The sequence below is a fragment of the Seriola aureovittata genome, chromosome 21 (assembly GCF_021018895.1).
Source record: "Seriola aureovittata isolate HTS-2021-v1 ecotype China chromosome 21, ASM2101889v1, whole genome shotgun sequence".
Taxonomy (NCBI): Eukaryota; Metazoa; Chordata; class Actinopteri; order Carangiformes; family Carangidae; genus Seriola; species Seriola aureovittata.
The window spans coordinates 6,020,737-6,044,658 of NC_079384.1; the positions used below are offsets into that span (position 1 = coordinate 6,020,737).

The window sequence follows — 23,922 nt, forward strand, 5'->3', positions numbered from 1 at the left end:
GTGTGCAAGTACCTCATATTGTAAGAAACGCATAAGTCGCTTTTTGTTACTGGGTCATTCTCCATTCTTTTAAACGCTAGGGTTATATTTTTATTATAATACAACATCTGTGTTGATTTTACGCTGTAGTTTTGAGTGTAACATTTTTTTCACTTGCAGTTAATGACGTTGTGAGTCACGCACGTTTATTTTGAGACGGTCCCTGAACAGCTGTTAAATCATGGTCGTTTGTGAACATGGTGGACATATGGGACTTTTAGGGTAGTTTTCGCTGTCTTTTCTGACATATTCGTGCGATGTAAACATTAGCGGAGCTGGAGTTAAACGAGTATTTTGACATATATCTTACTACAGATATGGGGTAGCTACTGTGAATTGAGCATCGTTTTAAAATTAGCACTTTTTTTCGTCAAACTGCCGTTATTTACATACAACAAAAATGTACAGTTCATCATCCAACAACGGACTCCTGCGGTCGGACGAATGTTCCGGTAATGGCAGCAACATTTTGGTCCGACACAGCCTCGGATCCGGCAGGAGGAAACACGAGGCTGGGACTAACATTAGCTTGCTAAGTTTGGCGAGCGAAGAGGACGATGAAGTCCAGTTTGACAGTAAGCAGCTTTTCCTCCGCTTAAAGTTGCTGCCTGTCGTTACGTTACCGTTTACCTAACAAGTGCACATTGTTGGCTGTGATCCCACATTACGTGACACGGTGACACCGGAACAAAACATCTGACTTTGAATAGCTTAAATTAGCTTTTTTGGTTTATTAATGTGGGGTGGGGGGGTTAAGGATTTATATGCCATGTGAACAACAACGTGACTCTCATGCTGCAGTGTTGAGCCCACCCTACCATTATTCCTCCAGCTTAAAAAACATCCATATAAACCACTAACAGACAACTGGTATAATTTTAATTCATATCACAGACTGGTGTTTGAAAGTACAAGCCAGTGTTTTGTTTATTGTACTAATATTAAAATGTATATTTGGTGTAGTTGTCACACTAATGTTTGTACTGTAACTTTCAACTTGCAGACAGTGTTTTAATACTAGTATGATGTTTGTTATTACACCTCTGGGCTACAACATGCATTTGCATTCAGAGATGTTTTAGCCTTTCCCTCAGCTTGGGACAGTCATTCATACTATACGAGCCATGATAGTGTCTTTGTGTAACTGCAAAGTAAAAATATTTGAAGTGTCTATGGTTCAACTTTGACCCTCATATTACAGCAATAACCTCGTAAGAAAGATATTCCTCCATATGTGGCTATACTATATTACCACAGTATATATCAATATACTGATACTGATACACTGGTGGCTCACCTGTCAGAGCGCTTACCACTTAGGCTCAGTGCTTACTGTAGCGGCCCGGGTTGAAATCTCATCCTCCAACTTTCCTGTCACTCTCTCAGTGTCCCTATCCAATTAAAGGCTAAAACTGCCCTGAAAAATAACATAAAATAAAGAAAATTGAAGGAACAGACACTGGGATATCCAGCCTTTTTGTTCCTAGTAGTCAAGGTGCAAAATAGGTGGAACTTAATTGTCTCTTTCATTTGACCCTCCCTTTCTCTTAAATGTGGCCATCTTTCACACTCCATGCCCCTCAGCTTATAATGCAGGTTTTTTTGTCAAATGTTTGAAGCCTCAAGCTGAACCCAGGATTACCCTGATGACATGGGCTGCCTCCACTGCCACACAAGACTTTATGCAACTGTTTTCACAGGCTGAATCATACTCTCTACAACGAGGAAATTGAACTTCACTTGTAAATTCGGCGGAGTGTCCTTTCACCCTTTATCTTATACAAACTTGCAGTTGACAAACAAGTTTACATGGGTCTTGTAAGTGAAGACTTGCTATTCCACACATCCTGCAGTGTGATCAAATGAAAGTAAAGTAGTGTCAGGGAACTTTGACAGATGATACAGCCCCTCCTTCCCATTCTGGCACAGGGGCCAAGTATCTTCGCTTGGTCATGTGTTTACAGAGTAGGCTACACTAGGTGGAGGAGGCTGGTGTCCGCTGGACCAGGCAGATAAGCATTACTGCTGTGGACGCCCCCTTATGTATAATCAAGATGAACTTATTTTGTGCCTTGGAGGTGAACAGGATAATCATTATTACAGCTCCATGAGTGCTTAATATTGCACCGAAAGGCTTTCATACAGAAAAATGGACCTAGGAGAAAAAAACATTGTTGAAATGATTGCAAAAGTTATTGAAGAAGGTAAGACAGCTGTAACTTTATACACAGAAAAATAATTGTTGATACATTATTTGATTTTATTGGAAGTTGAACAAAGTTAAATATACTCTGAAGTGTTTTTGTACTACAGTTTGGGCCTATAATTCACCATCGCTTCCTCTTTCTCATTTTTCGTTTCTATGTACGCTCAGCTTCTGACACAGATAATGACTGTGAGGTGTTAATAGCTGGTAGACATTACCCATCCATCCAAGAGTTTGCCTCAGCGATCCCCAACCACCTTCTCCTGGGGTCTCTGCTGGAGCACCTGTGCTTCGTCTACGAGAGTAATCCAGCACGCTCACGTACGCTGTTTAAAGGTAGCTACAGATATGTTGTTCTGGGATTCCAAAGATTTTAAAATATATGTTTAGCATTCTGTCTCTACCTTTTATTCCTTGTCGTTAATTACGAATTCAGTTAATATAACTTTGTTATCCCTCTGACAGTCATTGGCCAGCGGTTAGCAGCTATGAACCTCCTCTCGCCGTTGGCCATAAGTGATGAGTTCAGCACCGTCAGACTACAGCACAACCGGGCCTTCACTGAGCTGCTTAATGCCGCCAGCTCCTCCTTGTACCCACAGGTAATGGACATGTTGTACACTACGTATATACATGAGCTGCTTCTGTACCAGTTGGTATGTTGTTATGTAAAAGATTGTTTTTACTTAGTATAATAGATGTCAATAAGCACTCTGACCAAAGCAGAACACTCAGCCTCTACATGGGTAGTGTTCATCCGTGTTTATTGTTGTCATGTTTACAGCGTGAACACTGTGTGTATCCTTGTCTTATCTCACAGGGTCTCGGCACAAACACGCACAATCCTTCTGCAAGGTAAGGTGTACGAGGTGTAGTTTTGAATGTTGCTGCTTCCAAGGAGTATTTAAGTTTAATGTAAGAAATGTTTGTCTTCCCACAGACCTAAGGAGGGACTATTTCAAGCGCAGACCTCACGGTATCTTAGTGAGTTTGAAGAAATCTGCAGACTTGGGAAAGGATCATATGGAAATGTTTTTAAGGTATTTTTACTCAATTCTAATTCCCACTATTCCTCCTATCCAGCTCCTTTTAAAGCACATGAGTTGAAGTGATCAACACAGTCATGTTATCTTTCACATCTTCTTGTAGGTTATGAACAAACTTGATGGACAATATTATGCTGTGAAGAAAATTCTTATCAAAAATGTCTCAAAGGATGACTGTATGAAGGTGGGCCATCAGTGTTTTATCAAAAGACTCTTTTCACGCCCAAATACAGAGATATGAGAGACACCCACTTTAATCAAACGTGATTGTTTTGCTTGTTCTAGGTCCTTAGGGAAGTCAAAGTGTTGTCCAGCCTGCAGCATGTAAATGTTGTGGGTTATCACACTGCATGGATGGAACATGTTCAGCCTGCAGCACGTGAGTATTTAACTGCTGTCCTGCGACGTGTTTGTTCGGCTGAAACGAATGAAGTTACTGTTCACAGAGATTGGCAAGACGAGACATTTGGCTCAACCTTGTCCAGGAACATATAGAGAGGAAGCTATACTTGAAGTTCAATTAAACAAACAGACGCCCTTTATCTGTAAACTGTCCTTGTTGCAGATCCTGAGTCTCTCCTGCCTGCACTGGAATCACCTGGACAACAAGACAAGTAGGATCAGTGTATACAAAATCAGATTCATGACTTTTTGTAACACACATTCATAAATAAAATTACAAACCAACTATGTATGATGTAATATCAGTGTGTCCAACAACTCTTAACTTTTCTTTTTGCAGTTTTGATGGGAGCCCTGACAACAGCGACACCAGCTCGTCTATAGTCTTTCAAAGCCTCAGTGAAGCACCAACAGATGAAGCTGCAAGTGCCAAAGTATCTCCAAAAGAGGCCGAGTCGGCTTTAGTGCCAACCCAAGAGAAGGGCCAGCTGTTGTGTCCCAAGACGATGCGCCGCCTCCCTGAGAACTACGTCCCCTGTGTGTTCCTGGGACAGCGCGATCCCGTGAAGAGCTCCAAATGTCCTGCCACGGGTTGGGACAGCTCAGCACTGTTAGAGGAGGACTCCAGCAGGAGTAGCATCGAGCTGAACAACAACTCCTGCATCGACAAGGAGTGCCAACAGTGGGCTGACAAACGCACAATAAAGCCTTCTAAAGAGGTAGATGCTTAAGGTGGATTAGATTCATTACAATAAGGACAAAAACTGCTAGATTTAATGGTACAAATATTTCTTTAAGAAAATTACAAGCAGAGAACAAGCGTTACGGTGAAATGTACCCTTAAAAACGGTTGCTCTGTATCTGCAGGTACAGTTCCACCTGATGCTCTACATCCAGATGCAGCTGTGTGATCGCTCAATAAAGGACTGGATCTCTGAGAGAAACGCCAAACCCAAAGAAGAACAAACCTCAAGATGTAATTGTTTAACACATTATGCATGACTCTGCAATATTGTATTGTTCAAATACAGATTTCATTTATATTTCACGAGCACATCTTTTTTTTTTAATCAGTTTCTCTCCATTCACAAATGACTGCTAATGTAATTTATTTTATTTATGGTGGTAGTTTATTTCACGTTTTCTAAGATACGAATACAATTTCGGAAATTAATACTTTTATATATTTTTTCAGGCCCTTACGGATGTGTTGATACTGAACACACTGTCAGCCTGTTGAGAAACATACTGGAAGGGGTGGAGTACATTCATTCCAGGGGAATCATGCACAGAGACCTGAAGGTGAGCGGCTTTGATAAATTTGTATTTGTATGTTTGAAGTTATTAGATTTAAGGTGTGTCTGTAGCTTGAGACATCACCTCCAACTGTCACTGACTCACAGGTGTCAGCTAGGAGTAATATTATCAAATGTGTTATCAAAAGAGTCCTGTCGGTCATCATCAATCACAAAGGAGATGTTGTGTGTGTTCTCCCAGTAGTTGAAGACAAAGTCATATAGCCTCTCTGGCAGGATTTCTTTCAGTTCCCCTTTTTTGTCTGGGATGTGTTTCAGGTAAATATCACTCTTACAAATATCCTGAAGCCTTCTTGGCTGCTGAATGAGTTTTAGTAGCTGGTCTCTCTGCTTCAAGAAACATGGTAATGTCAAGGCTGAGGGCAGGTGGCAGTTTTGGTTGTAGACGGTGAGCGGGGAGGTCAGGCTGAGGAGCTTCACCAGCAGGGAGCTGTTCCTTACATTAGACCTGTGGTTCAGGAACAGAAACAGACAGTTCTCCCCTGCTTGGCTGAGCTTGTTGATGTTAGCTCCGTACCTGAGCAGCAGCTCGACCAGCTCCTTGTTGCCCATGCTGCATGCCTCGTGTAAAGGTGTAATTCCTGCCTTGTTCTCTGCGTTGGGCTCGGCCCCATGATCCAGCAGCTCAGAGATGCAGTTTAAGTCGTCTTGCAGGGTCTTGGTGGTCTTCATAGCCATTGCCACAGCAGCTAAGTGCAGAGGAGTGTTTCCAGTGTTCTTCAGCCCCTTGATAATAGTCAGGAATTTGCATTAATTTAATTTAACATGTTGAACTTTTAGCATATAGTTTAATAGGACAGAAATTTATGCATTGTATTCAATAATTTTGATATTCTTCATTTGTTTTCAAGGTCGTTTAGTTTGACTGCTAGCAGGAAAAGCGCAGGTGTTACTGATAACATTAACGAGGTCTGGTCTATTCAAGTGTCCCAGTGAGTCATGAAATGTGCCGTTAATATTATTAATCACACCTGTGCTCATGTATGATATCTCAAAATGACTGTGAAAATGTCTACCATGTTTGTCTTTTGTTCAATTCTGAAAATATAAAAAAGGAAAAAAAAATACTGCCAAAAATAAACAAGAATAACAACACAAACCATGTTGATATCTGCTCCCTGCCTGATCAGGTTGGCTATAATATCCTTATGGAGCATCCCAGCGGCCATATGTAGGGGCGTCATCCCGTTGCTGTCCACAGCATTAACATCAGCGCCATAGCTGGCAAGAATCTGGACAGCAGACAGAGCAGTGTAGCGTACTGAAAGGTGGAGAGCTGTCTGCTGACTCTCTCCCTTCACCTAAGCGAGGAACCATAAGAAACCACACCAGAGCCAAATTATTTCAAGAGCAACTGCATTCCTGAGAATCTGTAAGAGATGTATGTTTGTTCGAATATATTTTAAAAGATCCTAGTTATTGCTTAAAAAACTGATTTACCTGTGCATTGACGTTAACACCATGCTCACAGAGGAGCTGTAGACAAGCCTTCGCCTTCCTGTGCAAATCGATCACAGCAGTCTGTAACTTGGAATCTGGTTTTGACCAAGTTGTCTGGATGCTCGGCCAACAAACTATCACCAAGTGTAGTGTGGTTTGACCGAGCTGGTCCCTGCGACAGAGGAAGAGACTGTGATGCCTGTGCGGAGGGGGAGCTGTCGATTTGTACTTTAGTAGATAAAAGGAAATGGTGCAATGCATGTCATTGTAATGGGTTTCTGTTTGCTTGAGTTGAATTCATAGCAGTTGCAACAGGAAGTCTTCAAGTCGGCAAATACAAAATTAAATTCATACTGTAGATGTGATCTTTTTTGTTTTAGGAAATAAACTAAACAGCTGAAATGAGTTTCAGCAACTCTGTCTGAGTTACTTTTATTTTTTATTTAATGAGAGGCTTGCACAGTGAAAAAGCAACCTGATCTTACACCATAGTATTGATGGGCACAATGCTAGGTGTTAATGTGTATATCTATATCTTGTCCGTGTGTGTGTGTTTGTCCAGACCTCATTTCAGGGTCTGCTCCTGCTGACAGCAGACTCTGCATGCTCTTAAATCTTCTGTAAGAGGCAGCCAGATGAAGCGGAAGTATTGCATGGCCCTAAAGCAAGAAAGATCACAACAGGACAAAAACTGAAAAACACAAATAGATATATAGATAGATAGATAGATAGATAGATACTTTATTTATCCACTAGGGGAAATTCATGAATATGTTCTAGTCTGACGCTACAAGAAGTACTTTTGTCTGAAATTGATCCTATAGGAGCATAAACACGTAACTGTAATCATAAAGCTTCTTGTGATTACCACCATCAATATGCATGCTTCTTTATATATGATTTGCTGACATTATAATATATAACATGCCGTGTTTTTGTCCATGTGACAATGTTTTCTGTAACATGTAGTCAGGTTTAGCATATTTCGATTCTGTATTCAATTCAGTAGTTTAATAAGTTTGCATTGTTGCATTTACCTTCCTGAAAACTTTTCGAGGTGAACCATCTTGCACCTGCATGAGAAACTTGCTTCCATATTTTTTTGACACATCTTCAAAACGTCGCAAGTATTCCTCCATCACGGAAGTGTAGAATTAATTGTTGTGAAAATTGAGACCGTTACCGCTCCTATCTTCATGTTCCTTCTGCTCTTCCAGCGTGATCAGGCAGCGCAGCCTTCCTGCTGTCTCTGCTTAGTCTTTCAGAAGGGAAGTGGGAATCAGAATCTGGTTATTCTTGTTTGTTGTTGCAAGCATAAATTTCTCAGATGGGTGTCAGTTAATTTAGAGGTGGGAAAATCGAAATGTTACTACTTCTCTTTTCCGTGTTTGGTGTTTTCAGTAGCTACTTCTGTGTTCTCCGTTCTGTGTTTTCTGTCTGGTTGGAGAGTTATGCGTCTAACTTTGATGGCCAGCCTTTCTGTCACAGCTGATAACTTGTTGCTGTGTGTGGGGCCAATTATAGGGACTGGTGACACCAGGCAGAGTAGTTAAGAGGTTGTTCCAGTTCAATATATGCTTACATTCTAACCAATTTATCTTTTCCAGTGCAGGAAACACAGTATAGTATTTCCTGATTCAAATAGTGTATGTGGGTTTATGTGCTGTAAAGCTGGTGTTTTTTCTGAATCATTTCTCATTTTTATGATGGATGCATCCAGTATCTACATCACAGTGTTGTAGTTTCTTTCTCCCCATCAAATGTTTAGAATGTAATGTTAGATCATCTGAAATCCTAAAATGATTCATTTCTGCCCTTATTATTTGTATAAAAAACCTTGGACATCTGCATCTTTACACCCAGTAACTTGTGGAACTAATTGTACATTTTTTGCTTTTCTCACAGCCAAGGAACATTTTCCTCCGTGCTCATGACTGCCATGTTCGGATTGGGGACTTTGGTTTGGCCTGCAGGGATTTACTAGCTGATGGACATAAAAGCACCAACTCTCCAAACAGTGGTAATAACTGCAACTCTTGACTTGTTATATTTTCTCGACACAGTCCCTCACATAACCAATAGATGGTGCTATTTGATTATAAGTCACCTTTCTGGTGTATTTTGCAGATTCCTCACATACTACTGGTGTTGGTACATTTGTGTATGCTGCACCAGAACAATTGAAGGGCTCCCATTATGATTCAAAGGTAAACAAAGTAATGGTACACCTTGATTATGATTGATTCAGACTTTATTTTCATCAAACACAGAGTTTATTTTATTTTTATACTTCATCATTTTGAACTTCATCTTCATCAGTGTTACCTCTCCTTCGACATTTTTAACTACTGTCAGTCATTAAAGTTGAAACTTTGTTTGTATTGTTGCTGCTCTTGCAGTCAGACATGTACAGCATTGGAGTGCTGGCGCTCGAGTTATTCCAGCCCTTTGGGACGGAGATGGAGCGGGTCCGGACCCTTGGGGACCTGAGAGAAGGGAAAATCCCAGACTCATTCTGCCACAGATGGCCAGCCCTGGCTAAGTACATCATGAAGCTAACAAGTAAAGATCCTAGTGTTCGGCCCACGGCCAGCCAGCTTCTACAGAGTGAACTCTTCTGCAGTAAGGACAGGGTATGATAATTAACCACCTGAGCCTTTTTGTTCAAAATAAAATCTACAAAGTAAAAAAAGTGGAAATAACAATTAAGCTTTTATTTCACTGGAGGTGTGGCAATGAGGTATGTGTTCATATGTTTGTTTGTGTGTGTTTTTGAAAATGACATTGCCTCCAGGAAGCCTATTGCACCTGCATCTGCACTGATGGTTCTTAATTCTTTCCCCTTCAGTTGATCCATGGTTTGCAGAGAAGGGTTGAAGAGCAGGAGGAAGAGATCATGCAGCTGAGGAGACAGATCAGTCGGCTTCAGAGCTCACAAGCCACAGTTCATGTCTCTGAGTTGGACAATACCTGAGCCTTAAAAATTTCAACAACCCACAGACTGTCAAAACTTGATTTTTTTTTTTTTTTTTTTTTTAACTACTTCTGTACTGTGATTTGGTACAAGTGGTAGAGAGAGATTGTGTGTGTGTGTGTGTGTGTGTGTGTGTGTAAGCATTTGAGTGTATCTTGTACACCTGGATGTAAGGGTGCAATTATTTATTTTCATTCAGCTGTTCAATAAAACCCATTTCGGCTATGTCTGATGGGATTTCTAAGAGTCAATAAGTGATTATTGATCATCTGAGATGTTGCTTTGAAAGTCATGCATGTATGACAAATTGAAAAAGTGAACTACAAGTACAATTGATTATATGTATTCTGATTTCATGCAGCTTCTTGAAACTGAAGAAGCAGCAGCTGTGGACAGAGGGAGCCTTCCAATTTTGATTTAATGGGGACATGGGCACATTTATTTCCATGCATTGATGTTCAAACAAATGCCTTTGTTCCCTGGCCATGATGGTCCAAATGTTGAGTTACTGGTCACAGGGAATGCACTTAGTTATATATTGAAAACCGTTATAAGTGGAAATATTATGGGCACACAATTCAGCATAGATATAGTAATCTGTGCTGTGAAGTATATCTGGTAGGTCTGGTTTTAGCCAAACAACTATACCGGGCCCAATTACAGAATAACTCTTGAGTATAAAGCACTTAATGTTGATTGTACATCATGTACACAAAGGTCAGAGGTGTGTACATGCGACTTCCCGAAACACGTTCCTCACAGAGAAACGGCAGAATGAGCCAATCAGAGACTTCGTTTCATCGCAGGTACCCGGATGTACCCGTGGGGCAATTAGCTACGTCATTGTTCACCGCCGGACACCCGCTGGAAATAAGGAATGGATTTACAACCGCTATTAACGTATTCGTAACATATTCCAGGTGAGTGTGATGTTGCTTATACGATCGAGTGACAGTTTTACTCTGCAGCCGTAATAATTTGGTGGGCCTAAGCCTCAGTGAATTGTTGTAATATCCTTACACCGGTTCTCTGTCATGTCGGAGAGAGCAGCGCGATGAGTGCACACAGCCACCGGTGTCGAGCCCCTCCTTTCTCAGCTAGCTAGATGCCCTGTTACCCAGGCCTACACATCTTAAATCTAAATTATTTGGAAGCGGAAGCAGAAAACTGCTCACAGACATTTACAGTAAATGGCTATGTTATTCTCCGCCATGTCGGAGAGCGCCCATCGTGCCGAGCTAGCTAGCAGCGTTAGCATCAATATTAACGCACGAGCGCCGCCGCACGTAATGTTAGCTGCGTTCGGTGGCTATGTGTTACGTTCACCGTTTCCATGGTGTTGGTGGCTTCTCGAGCCGCCTGCTCCTTATCAGTCACTCTGTTCCATACTTCGACGAGGAAGGGAGGCTTTTAGTCGGTGCTCTGTCTCCCATGAGGGCTAATAAAGCCTTAATTCGTGTTTTACTGAAGTTACGCGGCGCTGCGTGTTAAAGGCCTAGCAGCCGTCTGTTAGCCAATGTGTGCCTGTCTGCCGGAGCAGGTGGGAGGGAACAGCTGCTGTTTTAAACGTGCTTCCAACCAGGACATTTCCTCGGTGGCGTTTTTAAACCAATAACAATGACTTCGTAAGTTTTGCTAACTCAGTTCCAGCTTAGGTCTCGTATGTCGATCGGTTTGAACATATTCAAATAGAAATGAATGCCTTCCTAGTGTTTCTGACGTTTGTTGTGTAGCGAAAAGAAACATTGCTAGGTGTCCATAAATGGCTGTCACTGACGTCTAAGTACATTAGTTTTTCGATACAAAGAGAGGCTGCAAGATAAATGTACTATTGTTAATCCATAGCTTTAGTTAATAGATACGTTTAAGTGTGATCAGTCAGTTAAGGCTTTTCTCCAACACTAAGTCATTGTGGTCATAATCATAATATACAATTCTAGGTGTAAAAACAACATGCAACAAGAATTCAGGGCTGAGAGATTTAGCTATTTCTAACTGCTTCTATTGTGATTGGTTACTTTGTTATACAAATAATCTACTGTTTAAAAAATTGATCCAAAAATTATTAGTTAGTATTGTAATCTTGACTGTGTTTTACTAAGTACTAGATAAGAGTGAAAATAGATAATTCAGATATTACAGTGTGTTTGACGACAGTTACTGATAATTTTTGATAAATAGTGATATGTTAGCTATGCAATATAGTGGTCATAATTTTAATGCAATGTAATTTAATTTAGTGAAGGGCAAAATGTGTATAATCTACCACCCATTTCACTTGTGTAGAACAAGCCAACAAGTTAAGAAAACTATGTCCCTTTAAATACATCCTTTTAAGAAGAAGATATTTGAGTTGTGTCACAATAAACCACACACAGATCTACATCTAAAGCGACATGAATGAAAAACAAAAAACCTTGGAATTTATCTGTATTTCCTGCAGCTCCTAAAGTTGTACACCTCTGTGTTTCTGCCCCTCACACAGCAATGAACAATGACCATAGTTGACAGATCTTCAGAAAAATCTGACCACGAGTCAGTCGGGTGTAAGCGATCCCCCTTCACCAGTGGAGACGTGGGGATGGACGGCAGCTGTTCCAGCAGCTGGGCAGTGGGCCCCACAATGCCCAGTGACTCTCCGAGGCTGAAGGCTCCAGGAGGCTGCCTGGGCCCCACGCCTGGAGCTGCCGTCTACAACAGTACCCCCTCCCCTGTGGACCGACCCAAGGAGCAAGGTAAGAGCAAGCAGAAATTATGTCAATAGTCAATGTTTCACCACCCATATTGGGAATGCTGATGTACACCTGTTGTGTTGCAAATGCTGGTACAAAACATGTATTAAGTTGTTTTCACAAAAAAGACCATGTTTCTGATTTCCATTTTCTTTTGCTGAATTAGATATAGTGCTTTAAGTGAGTTAAATTTTATACACAAGTAATAATAATAATAATACATTTTAATTGGCAGCACCTTTCACAGCACTCAAGGACACTTTACAGAAGATTAAAAACACAATAAAAATAATAAAAACAACAGACAGTTAAAAAGAAAACAATGAAATTACGGCGAATATGCAGATTGAAACAGATGAATTTTGAGTCTTGATTTGAACTGGGGTAAAGAAACAATGTTACGGATGTTTGGTGGGAATGCAAAGCTAAACTAATGAAGCTAAAGTTTCAGCTACTGTTTCTGTATGAGAGTGTGACACAACTGGTTTTGTGGGTGTTGTGTTGCTGCTTCTACTCTACTTTCATTCATCCAGTTACATAACTAAGCCAGTTTTGAAGTGGGAGCATGATCAATCATTTGAGCTTGTGACGCAATAGGTGTTTGGATATAAAGAGCAGCAGCCTTACTTGTTTTGCAGAAACAAAAGAGAAAGCTATTTGTGTCTTGTTTTTTTTCTTCTTCAGCTTGTTTTACTAAGTAGTCAGAATCACATTATACAACTGATTAGATTGATAGGTATGACTGTAAGGTACTGATGTTCATTTACCATATGTCTGTATGTACTTACATTAACAGTGTAGCATATATACAGATACTTGTTGATTTCCTGGATCTGGCAAATACATTGAATCTAATTTTAGTGTTGCCTCTGTTTGTCCAAGTGATAAGCGGTGGTGACGGCATCGACTTGCCCCAGAAGGTCCTCTTCCCTCCAGAGCGGCTCAACCTGAAGTGGACCCAGGTTCACCGCATTGGTGCAGGTCTGCAGAACATGGGGAACACCTGCTTCCTCAACTCAGCCCTGCAGTGTCTCACCTACACCCCTCCGTTCACCAACTACATGCTGACACGGGAGCACTCTAAAACATGTAAGCTAGTGCTAAGTGTTTTGATGGTGCATCTTTGCACTAAAGTTCTTGTGTAATTGTACAATCATGAAATTGAAAAGTATCTATGAGCGTCTTTCTTGCCTGAATCATGTCTTACTCATTAGTGTTGTTGTCCATCTTTCCCTGCCACAGGTCATGAGCCGGGGTTCTGTATGATGTGTACCATGCAAAACCACATCATTCAGGTTTTTGCCAACTCTGGGAATGTCATTAAGCCCATTGGTGTGATCAATGAGCTCAAAAGTAAGTGACTGCCTGTAAAACTAGAACATTGAAGTTGTGCCCTTTTACAAAATATTTACCTAAAACGAATGACAGGAGGCGCTGTGTGGCTGTTTACCTTTTCATTTTGGAGGGAAATCTTCTGGTGAAAGTTAGGAGTTACAAATCTGCTGTTAAAATCATTGGTGGTATTTACCAAGCTTGCATGTCTTCCGCTTTGCTTTTTTTTCCCCCCACAGGGATAGCAAAGCACTTCCGCTATGGAAGCCAAGAGGATGCCCATGAGTTCCTGCGGTACACAGTTGATGCTATGCAAAAGTCCTGCTTACCTGGAACCAAGTAAGTTTCCTCCTATGCTGTTTATGGAGTAAGAAATGGATAACTCGCAACCACATGTTTACTCTGAAAGGTTGACAAAAATGTTCTAAATCATTAGATGGTTACTTATTCAACTTTAATATAGGTCATGAATTGAAGTAAGTTGCATAACATTAGAAGGAAACTTTAATTTATACATTTTGTTGGATCCATTGAACATTCTGCAGAGGCCATTGAGGATAGATGCTGCATAAAAACTCCATGTAGATATAGGGAAGTATTTATTTTTACTGCTGAAGTATATCAAATCAGTGTACTGCCAAGTAAGTTATGTTCCCTTAGAAAGTCTACATGCATTTTTAACTGAAAGTACAGCAGGGCATGTTTAATTGATACATTGCTGACCAATATGGTTCTCAGGGACTCTTAAAATTGATTTTTTGAACCTTGAGTATCAAGTCCATTATTTATTATTATTCTCTACTAACAGGTGGCCTCTTAACTAGTGACTCTTGCTCTAATTCGTCCCGTTCTCACTCCTGCTCTTTGGGCTGTAATATGTTGTAACTTGTCATTGCAAAAGTTACAACATATTACAACATATTACAGCCCTAATTTGTTGGTTTTTATCCTCATAATATTTATCTTTGTGACAGATTGGACAGGCAAACACAGGCAACCACTTTCATCCATCAAGTATTTGGCGGGTACCTAAGGTCCAGAGGTAAGTGATTAGTGTTGATTTGTTTCTTCTACTTGATGTCATGTTTTTATGTTTTACAACTTCTCTACACTAATAACACTGATTTGTCTTTTTCAGTTAAATGTTTAAACTGCAAAGCAGTCTCAGATACATTTGACCCTTTTCTGGATATTACTCTTGAAATTAAGGTAATTAACTTAAGTTCTCAATCACTGCAAATATGTAACAAATCAGTTCATTCAGATTTAATCACGGATCTTTAATAGTACCAGACCTCAAAATTGATTTTTCTCTCTATGCAGACGGCTCCCAGTGTCTCCAAAGCTCTGGAGCAGTTTGTTAAACCAGAGCAGCTGGATGGAGAAAACGCCTACAAATGCACCAAGTAAGTTGTTTAACTAACAAAATGAATTAAGCAAAGATGACAAGTGTTTTATTTGTTTGTTTGTTTATTTATGTATATGTCAATTTGCTGTCTAACCACTGAACATTTCTCCCCCTTAGGTGCAAAAAAATGGTCACAGCCTCAAAGAGATTTACCATCCACCGCAGCTCTAACGTGCTCACCCTCTCACTCAAACGCTTTGCAAACTTCAGTGGAGGCAAAATTACTAAGGTAGCCTGACACACACGGACTAACATGTTCAGAGCCATAATATAACCATGGATGGCTTAGTGAATATTTGATGGTGATTTGATATTAATCAGCTGTTTTATGGTCAATAGGATGTGAAATATCCAGAGTACCTGGACCTGCGGCCTTTCATGTCTCAGTCCCAGGGAGAGTCCCAGGTCTACGGGCTGTACGCTGTACTGGTCCACTCTGGATTCAGCTGTCATGCTGGACACTATTTCTGCTATATTAAGGTACTGGCACTGCTACGGATCACTGTTCTAATCTATCAGGACACTGTTGTTGCCAAGTGCACATGCACACATTTATCACTACGACACTCCATCAACAGCTCATTTTTATCAGAGTTGAATGCGGAGTTGATACAAAAGCGTTGTCAGACTGAGGTCTGAACTGAGAAATTACAGAGAAAATTTTTTTTTTCCCATGTTCTTGTTTTAGATCATACAAAAACATGGAAAAGTATATAACATTACTCTATAATATGTTTGACCACATGTTAATATGGTGATATTTATACTCGGCAGTCAAAATCTCTCAATTTTATTATATCGAACAATTCAAATTCAGAAACTGAAAAAAGTACAAATTTGAAATGTACCACAGATGAATCTATTGTGTCAAACCTGCCACCTCTCTGTTGTGTCTCACAGGCGAGCAACGGTCAGTGGTATCAAATGAACGACTCCTCTGTGTCTGTCAGTGACATCAGGTCTGTTCTCAACCAGCAGGCATATGTCCTTTTCTACATCAAGTGAGTAAACCATAATTGTTTTTAGAATTAAACAGAAATGTAATCAAAGTATTCATATTGTGTGGTTCTCCGCTCACACTCAGAATATGCTGTATATTATATTTAATGTTGTTTTAAACTGTGCCTAATACTGAGATTTCAACTCTGGTTACACACCAGCACAACTTGTTTTTCTTCTTTCTTCTTTGTTTCCTGTTTCCCCTTGCTAATGTCCCTTCCTTTGGTGCCATCAGATCCAATGATGTGAAAAAAACAGGGGACTACGGTCACATGAGCCATAACCCGGGAATCCCTGGTCAGTCGTCTCCGCGACCTGTGGTGATACCACGCATCAACACCACCGTCCACCACAACAACATCGGCTTCATAGGTCCCCAGCTGCCCCCACACATGACTAAGGTACTGCAGACATGCTTTCATCATATGCTTGTGATTAAGCATATTTTAATGTTGTTTATTTAATTATGTAGCCAGTGTTAAACCTAGACACTCAAAACATTTTCTTGTGTCCTTGTTGTCTCCTCAGAGCGCTCTCCACGTCAATGGGAATGGATCTCTGAGGGACTATCCCACAAGCTCGAAGCCTAGCACCAGCAGCAGTGTTGTGGGAAAACCTAGCCATGGACTGGCCTCTTCCTCCTCCATCTCCCACTCGATCAGCCGGCCCACAATGATCCCAGATCACGACAAACGCCAGAAGCTTTCATTCTTTATTGGACAAGGCAAACAGAACCGCCCATCCTCCTCCTCCTCCTCTTCCTCCTCCTCCTCATCCTCTTACAGCCAGCCGTCCTCTGCCAGCAGCAGCAGCTCCTCCTCCTCCAGCTCTTTATCCTCTTCACAATCTACCTCAGACATCCACTCAGACGTTCGCTTTGTTCCTCGTCAGCTTAACCATGTTAACGGCACGTCTTGCAGTAACGGGGATCACCATACTGGAGGTAATGGAGCATCGTTCCTGGTGCCGTACGGCCAAGAGTCGTCAGAGGAATCAGACCAGGAGAACTGTGGCGCTCTGGATAACGGCTGTTTAGCCAAGTCGCATCTTAATGGAAATAACACAACAGGAGATGTCTTTGATAATTCTCCTCAAGCTACAAATGGAGAGTCAGGAGTGCACCATAATGGTAACGGATTAAATGGATCAACCTACGGCGTCTCTAAATCAGGCCAAAACGGGCACCATTATGGACAACACAAAATCAATGGACACAAAATCTCTGAGAAGGTAAATTACATGCTTTGTGTTTTTGCTATCTCTTTAATATAAAATCTTTATGATATGTAGATTTTTTTGTTGTTGCAAAAAATAGTAGTTTTAAATGAATAATGATGTAATGTTTGTGCCCTTCAGATCTCTGGCAGTAATCTTGGAAGTGTTTCCTCTGTCGCTCCCATTGCTACTAATGGAGTAGATGGTGACCATGGTGAACCAAGGTACGGAGGCATTCTGACAATGAGAAGGACGAAAAGTTGATGCTGTGTCAACAAGAAATCTCTAAGGAGTAGTTACAGGAATAACTATTGCTTCAGTTGGTCGCATTGAAATCTGAATTGTTTTTCTCATAACACCCTAAAAGTTTGGCGGAAAGCATTATTTATGTGCTTTTCTGTTTTGTTTTTCCAGCAAAGAGGTTTATAATTCAGCCTCATCCCACCAGGCCAGTTCTTCTCAGAGCGTCCATCCGGCTGCCAGTGAAAGCCAGCACCTCTCCACTTCTCACACAAGGGCTAAAACTGTGTCTGAACCCCTGCTTCAGCATACAGCATCTTCCGCTGTCAGCACGCCACCTTCATCTACTGCTACAAAGACCCATTCTGTCGGATCTAGTGAATCTGCTTCCGCTTCTGCACATCATGGCAACCCTGCGGCCTTATCCACCCCGCCAGACTGCTCCCAAAGCACCAGTGGGGCGCCTGCTGCTCCACAGAAGGTTAGCGTAAGTGGGGCTGAAGCCAAGGATCTACCACAGACCAATGGACCGTCAGCAGGGAATGAAGGACGTACAGATGCTAAGGAGCAGCACCCGTACAAGCCCAGCTCTAAAGGGAATGAAAGACAACCTTCCCGAGACAGGGAGAGAGACAGACTGCACTCTGACTGGAGCAGAGACAGAGAAAGACACTACAGGGACAGGAGTCAGGAGCGAGAAAGTGACAGTGATCGTCATCGATACAGGCGGGACTACCGAGATCACCGCCACCATCATCGCTCGTACAGGGATCGTTTGCCTCCCCATGATCGATACTACAGGGACTGGGACTCTGAGCGTCGCTATGAGCGGACTGTCCACCACCCCAGGGAGCGCGATCGCGACAGGTGCTCTCACCATTACCACCACTACCACCACCACAGATCCAGAGAGGACTGGGACTCTGAGCGGAGGGGACACGGCTATTCATACCGCGAGGACTCTCACAGTCGCTGGAGGTGGCAGCAGGAGAGTCGAGAATCCCGGGTGACAAAGGACAAGAGCAACGGCAGGGAGAGGAACTATTACCCTTCAAAAGAGGAGACTTCCTTGCCGGACACAATGCCAGAAACATCCTCAAAGTCCAAGGACTCGCCCCCTCGGGCTCCTCTCTCCACGTCTAGATCAGCTCCAAACAGGGAGGATCAAAATCACAAAAGGACTGTTGATAATCCGGGCAAGGAGAGAGACGACAGCTCTGAGGCCTGTCACTCTAAAAAACACAAAAAGAGCAAGAAAAAGAAGAAGTCAAAGGATAAAGACAGACACCGTGAGAGCGGGTGAGTGATGCAATTGATAATCAATAGTTTTATACCTTTTTACAGCAGCAATAGTGGAAAAAATGTTAACCATTCTCTGGTGTCAGCTTCTCAAAAGTAAAGTCTGCTGCTTTATAACTGTAGCCTGTAATGTTTGGACATTTGAAGACGTTTCCTCGTTGATTTAGATTTTTTATTTTGATATTTAGTATCTCTTAGTAACAGAGTTTTAGACTTACATAATTTGTTGTGATGATTACGATGCCTGATATCTTAGTTAGTTTAGATTTAAATCGTGGATTAAGAATAATCATTGTGTGTCTTCTGTCTCCCCCCTAGTAGTTCTGACATGGATTCAGACAGAGCCGCTGAAATGAAAAAGAAAAAGAAGAAAAGCAGGAGGCAGCGGGACAGTGATGCGGAGCAGCACAGTCCAGGAGCCACTCAGAGCCACAAGAACAGAAGCAGTGAGGAGAGGGAAAGCCGCAAGCGACGTCACCATGACAGCAAGGACGCTAAACATGACAACGGTTTTTCACCGGAAAAACGCCGGCGCACAGACTACACTGATGGCAGCAGTGACCATCTACCCCCCTCTCATCACACCTCACCCACTAACGGTTCATCTCACCGCCATCTCAATGGATACACAGGTATTTAGAGATTTTTCACATTCAGAGTCATCCCCAAAAACCCCCATAATGCTGAGTTAAATGCTGCTGTGGAGCTTGTCAGTTTGAAGTGTTGATCCTGTTTTGTAGGAAACGGTTACAGCCGAACCAATGGCGACTCCCACGGATTCTCCAGTGGCCTGAAACATTGACTCAGTGAGTGGGCGTCTTTTTTAATGATCATCGCAGCATGCTCTAGTGCTGTCGGTGCTAACAAACAGGAGGAACTTATATAGGCACAAATGTTGGGACTCATGGCTCTGCAAACAAATTGTATGAAGTACTCTTCTTTGTCATTTCAGACACATCAACACCATTTTAACAACAGCAGAGGAATGACATCAACAACTTTTTGACATGGTGCTTCTTCATTGGGAATATATTGTATTTTTACCACAACTAAAGTGTTTTAAAATGTTCAGAAATCTTTTTTTAAGGCATTGATTTATTTGCCGCAATTCTCCTAACTATGGTTAAAAAGGCAAAATTATCACCTTGTTGAACATTTATGATGAAAAATAGTAATATATACTTGTATGAACACAAACAAAGCCTGGAGCTTAAACATCTCAGCTGCTGCTCAGTGGAACTCAGGACTTGAAAACTTGTTAACATCCATCACAGATATCCACATGCTTCAATAAAGAATGAAACTAAAGGGAAACTGCCTAAGAGAACTGTAAGGCATCATGTTGACTGCAAGTTTAAGATGTCACCATATCGGCAGAGCTGCAAAATGTTTTGCTTTTCTTTTTTTTGTTTTGTTTTTTTGGCTATTTTTCTTTTTCTTCGATCCCACTGGGAGCAGACAAACTGAAGGAGGGAGATATTCTTGAATGAGGCAGACCAGTGCAGTGGCGGGAACAAGGCTTCGCTGACTGACCTCCACTCTAACCCTGGACAGACTTGAGGACATTTCCCAGTTTTTTTTTTCCTGATTTGTTTTCATTTTGCTCTGAAGCCTAAGATTCACTCGCTGTAATTTTTAAACTTTTTCACAAGATGAGGATTTTTCTCTAGATCCTGGCTCGCTCTCTCTCCTCACACATTATTTTTCTTTTTAAATGTTCAAAAAGAAAAGCATCAAAAATTTGTTATCATGGCTGTGGACCATTTGTGTTTGCTTTTTAATGAAAAATACAGTTTGTGTCTTCTAGCATCATAAAAAAAATACTGTGAATTTAATTTTGAACTGTACTATCAGTTATTTTTATACATAAAAATCCTGTATCAGGATTATCAGTAGATGTTATGTTGTTTTGCTCTGTTTTTAGAAAAACTTTGTTAATTTTGACCATATTCTTTGGACAAAAGACAATAATGAGTATGGTTAAGCTTTTGTTTTTTTGTTTTGTTTTTTTTTTTTCAATTTTAGACAGACGTTGAAAAACTGCTGTTATACCTTTTAGTTTAGCATGTCAGAATTTATACATTGTATAAGGTAAAAGCCTTAAAATACATTTGTTAATGGCAGAAATTGTAATTTGTTCTTGGTCTTTGACGTTGTTTACAAGTGGCATTGAAATGAATGAAAAATTCTGATTGAGACAAATGACGAGTTGCCAGGGGCTTTTGAAAAAGCTCCTGTCTGCCTTTATATTATATAGAATAGATTGATTGTATGTGTTGAACGAACTTTCACTACGGTAAAATTATGATGTAGATACGGTCAGGGAGGGTGTAAGCTGGTGGCACTCGTCTCTATTCAGGTTTTGTTAAATACACACACTTTTCTAGCGGTCAGGGTCAGCGAGGCGGCTCAGCTCACTATCATTTATTCACAACACTGTTTCCATGTTTGAAATAACCAAAGACCTGGTAAGTTTTGGCGAGTCGAGCTCCTCTTACTGAATTCACACAAAAGTTGTTCTCTGATCAGCATGTATTTTTATTCAAAGTCTTCATCAAAGTATTCAGGAGCAGTTTTCCCAAACCAACATCAAACCAGGTTTAAACCTAAAAGCTGCACCACCTGTGGGTTGGTTTGATCAAGTCTAGGGGGGAAAAAAACAGTCCTCAGATTCCAGTCAGTGTTCACATGATTGAAGTTCACTTGTTCAAGGGCATTTTAAAACCCACTTACATCCTATGCTCTCCCAGCATACTGAGTTCTTCTTTCATATAACATCATGTATCATCTGATCCTTAGTAATAACACAGTGTGAGGAGGTTTCACTGCTCTGCACAAGGTCCCTCTTCCACTATTGTAAACTGTTAGCTGTTGAACTAAAAATGTGAACGGGTATAGGCTATGGCCATTATGATTTACATGCTACATAAACACAACAAAGAAGAAAAAGAAAACAGTATGTACATTATATACTTTACATGCATAATGTAAGTCGGGGGCTGCCTCTTTTGTTAAACAATAAGAAAATAAATACAAAAGAAATGAACTTGATCACAGAGGTGGATCTTCAATACATAACCGTACAGAATTAATATATGATGCATTTTAGCTTCTTCAAACTGTGGCCACTTACAAGGGTCAATCCACTGAATATATGTTCAGTGTTATTCCCCAAACTGTTTACTTCTGTGTTTTCAAAGAGGAAATACGGGGGTGCACTGTAAATGTAAAAAGAATATGAGCCTAAGTTTGATTTTCTTGAATAAATCAGTGTTTGCATATACAGATACAGTCACTTGAGGGCTAACAATCAGACCAGCTGATTTAAAAGCTTGAGGCTTTCTGTAGTTAGAGGATATTATAAAACATGGTTGGTGTTGGCAAGGACATGTGAGGTGAAGATAAAATGTTGACTGGCATCTGGGAGTCTCGCTGGCAGAGAGCAGATAACCAACCAGATGAGCCGCTCTGGATGAAAGGAATGACATATGACCAGGGAGGTTCAGGTTTCAAATCCTCACTATCTCTTTGTAGTGCAGTAGATGTATTTCCTTACAGGTCCAGCAGAGGGCAATATCGCCACAGCCACATTATGTAGAAATGTCCTATGATTCCAGTCATGGCTGTTCTGCCAGTCCTCATCCTGTTGTCCAATAACATCCAGTTAGGTAAAGATTTTGCAGTTCCTTCGACACCGTGTCACCTCAGTGTTCAAGTCCGCACCAGAAGAAATAGAAACCTTTCATTCACATCAGTCTTCGATTGAGGTGCAGACCGTCTTCAGGTGGAAATAAACCATTCAGTCTGAAAAACTGTGTCTGCTCCTTGTCCTCCAGCCCTGAAATAGCAATCAGGAGTCCTTCATAACCCCTGTAACACACGTCATACGCATACATACACACAAAAACACACACACACACACAAGGACTCTGCTGGTCACAGAAACAGTGGTGATGAAGATGGGGCGATCATCATTTCTTATTTGCTATCCTCCGCTTCCTGGTGGCCAGCATGTCGTAGAAAGGATCCCTGCTGATGCTCGCTCTGTGGAGAGACGACACGAAGGAGCACGTCACTGATCAGCTGTTTTCAACTGACCACATCAATTCTACACACTCTTTAGTCTCCCACTGATTTTAAGAATGACTGTGGTTTTGTTTGTGGGACTGATATGTCAAAGAAAGTCACACCTAATGCAGAGCTTACAGAAAACAACATTAAAACATGATCAGTTTGTGATGTTTAGAGCGATCTGGAACTATTTTGGGATGAGATTCAGTAATTTCTCTGTGTACTAACCTGACCTTAATCTGTCTTGTCACTATCAGTCAGTGCATCCTTCCCAAAACACATTATGTCTTGTGCCTGCATTGCATTCTGGTGGGTTTAAAAATTTGCTTTGATTCTGACTGATCAACATCAAAACATGATGTTTATGGTGATTTGTTACACCTCCAAAATGTGTTCTTTACTCAAACTCCACTTGCTGTGCTATAAATATCTCAACATCTCATAATTTATATTATCCACAGAAAAAAATACACAGTGAAGTGCAACCACACTTGATGAGCATGATGGTTTTTTGCCACTATTGGATAAGGTTTCCAATAGCTCCATGTAACTATGACTATTCTTGTTGCCTGCATATTTAGGGGGATTCAGTGTGTTTGTTAATGGAAAACTCTGATCACCACAAAACTCTTGTTTAAACAACACAAAGGTGGAAAACTAACAAACTAGTATTTTAGGGTGGATTTTCCTTTATTGTGGGGAAGGTAGGCAAAACAATCATGCATTTTATGATTAAAGCATGAAGGTTTCAGCATATAATTCTACATACCCTAAGGTTTTATTTCAGACTGGAGGCAATTTGTATCTGACCTCTGGTGACCTTGGGATGTCATTGAACTCAGCATTCTGAATTTATTTTCATTTCTCTAGTATAATCATGTATTTCTTTGCCAGGATTGCATAAAGTTGCTTTTTGCTGCTGTGGCGGTGTGTCATAATTTTTTTCTTAGAGCACCAATTTTGCAGCGGGACTGCAGATCCAACCATTTCCAGGTATTAAGTAAGGCATAAAATGTCATAGTATAGTAAGGCATAAAAAAGCGAAAAAACGTCATAGTATAGTAAGGCATAAAAACATGAAAAAACGTCATAGTATAGTGATGCAAAATACGTCATAGTATAGTAAGGCATAAAAACATCATAGTATAGTAAAGCATAAAAATTAGAAAAAACGACATAGTATAGTAAGGCATAAAAATGCGG

General features: G+C 40.9%; 4 protein-coding genes across 8 annotated transcripts in view; 2 read left to right on the plus strand and 2 right to left on the minus strand.

Moving 5' to 3' along the window:
- Positions 1-87: 87 nt before the first annotated feature.
- Positions 88-9,669, plus strand: eif2ak1 (eukaryotic translation initiation factor 2-alpha kinase 1). 2 transcript variants are annotated; one of them, XM_056365282.1, is made up of 15 exons: positions 88-614; positions 2,414-2,581; positions 2,711-2,847; positions 3,066-3,100; positions 3,186-3,285; positions 3,395-3,475; positions 3,577-3,670; positions 3,857-3,905; positions 4,034-4,412; positions 4,561-4,669; positions 4,889-4,995; positions 8,355-8,469; positions 8,577-8,656; positions 8,849-9,082; positions 9,298-9,669. In XM_056365282.1, the coding sequence occupies exons 1-15, from the start codon at positions 440-442 to the stop codon at positions 9,421-9,423; spliced, it is 1,989 nt and encodes a 662-aa protein (XP_056221257.1). In that variant the 5' UTR covers positions 88-439; the 3' UTR covers positions 9,424-9,669. The 2 variants fall into 2 exon arrangements, with proteins under 2 accessions (XP_056221257.1, XP_056221258.1); XM_056365283.1 differs by lacking the exon at positions 88-614 and adding an exon at positions 1,964-2,243.
- On the minus strand, positions 4,976-8,345 carry LOC130161920 (ankyrin repeat domain-containing protein 61-like). The gene is made up of 5 exons (XM_056365314.1): positions 7,487-8,345; positions 7,014-7,108; positions 6,450-6,621; positions 6,110-6,310; positions 4,976-5,735 (listed from the first exon to the last, which is right to left on the minus strand). The coding sequence occupies exons 1-5, from the start codon at positions 7,586-7,588 to the stop codon at positions 5,100-5,102; spliced, it is 1,206 nt and encodes a 401-aa protein (XP_056221289.1). The 5' UTR covers positions 7,589-8,345; the 3' UTR covers positions 4,976-5,099.
- Positions 9,670-10,229: 560 nt separating the features above from the next.
- Positions 10,230-21,694, plus strand: usp42 (ubiquitin specific peptidase 42). Of its 3 annotated transcripts, none has more exons than XM_056365266.1 (18): positions 10,230-10,343; positions 11,909-12,158; positions 13,038-13,244; positions 13,398-13,508; positions 13,727-13,826; positions 14,462-14,529; positions 14,626-14,696; positions 14,811-14,893; positions 15,013-15,124; positions 15,235-15,375; positions 15,796-15,896; positions 16,130-16,295; positions 16,423-17,124; positions 17,251-17,333; positions 17,524-18,648; positions 18,967-19,280; positions 19,389-19,454; positions 19,601-21,694. In XM_056365266.1, exons 2-17 carry the CDS (start codon positions 11,918-11,920, stop codon positions 19,448-19,450), a joined length of 3,687 nt encoding a protein of 1,228 aa, XP_056221241.1. In that variant the 5' UTR covers positions 10,230-10,343; positions 11,909-11,917; the 3' UTR covers positions 19,451-19,454; positions 19,601-21,694. The 3 variants fall into 3 exon arrangements, with proteins under 3 accessions (XP_056221241.1, XP_056221243.1, XP_056221242.1); XM_056365268.1 differs by having other exon boundaries at positions 18,970-19,280; XM_056365267.1 differs by lacking the exon at positions 10,230-10,343 and adding an exon at positions 10,701-11,048.
- Positions 21,163-23,922, minus strand: part of LOC130161921 (cytohesin-3-like) — a 40,114-nt gene continuing 37,354 nt past the window's right edge. For both annotated transcript variants that reach the window (XM_056365317.1, XM_056365316.1), the window contains exon 15: positions 21,163-22,692. In XM_056365317.1, the coding sequence (XP_056221292.1) occupies positions 22,620-22,692 (73 nt within the window). In that variant the 3' untranslated portion in view covers positions 21,163-22,619. The remainder of the gene's footprint in view (positions 22,693-23,922) is intronic.

What these genes read in the sequence shown, in the direction of transcription:
- LOC130161920 (XM_056365314.1), bottom strand. Translation starts at nt 7,588, where the DNA reads ATGGAGGAATACTTGCGACGTTTTGAAGATGTGTCAAAAAAATATGGA. An exon ending in CTCGAAAAGTTTTCAGGAAG is followed by an intron (nt 7,109 to 7,486) that starts GTAAATGCAACA and finishes TTCTTGCTTTAG; the next exon opens with GGCCATGCAATACTTCCGCT. An exon ending in GGAGCAGACCCTGAAATGAG is followed by an intron (nt 6,622 to 7,013) that starts GTCTGGACAAAC and finishes CCTCTGTCGCAG; the next exon opens with GGACCAGCTCGGTCAAACCA.
- usp42 (XM_056365266.1), top strand. Translation starts at nt 11,918, where the DNA reads ATGACCATAGTTGACAGATCTTCAGAAAAATCTGACCACGAGTCAGTC. An exon ending in TGTGATCAATGAGCTCAAAA is followed by an intron (nt 13,509 to 13,726) that starts GTAAGTGACTGC and finishes TTCCCCCCACAG; the next exon opens with GGATAGCAAAGCACTTCCGC. An exon ending in GACACAAAATCTCTGAGAAG is followed by an intron (nt 17,125 to 17,250) that starts GTAAATTACATG and finishes TGTGCCCTTCAG; the next exon opens with ATCTCTGGCAGTAATCTTGG.
- eif2ak1 (XM_056365282.1), top strand. Translation starts at nt 440, where the DNA reads ATGTACAGTTCATCATCCAACAACGGACTCCTGCGGTCGGACGAATGT. An exon ending in CAAAGGATGACTGTATGAAG is followed by an intron (nt 3,476 to 3,576) that starts GTGGGCCATCAG and finishes TGCTTGTTCTAG; the next exon opens with GTCCTTAGGGAAGTCAAAGT. An exon ending in CAATAAAGCCTTCTAAAGAG is followed by an intron (nt 4,413 to 4,560) that starts GTAGATGCTTAA and finishes CTGTATCTGCAG; the next exon opens with GTACAGTTCCACCTGATGCT.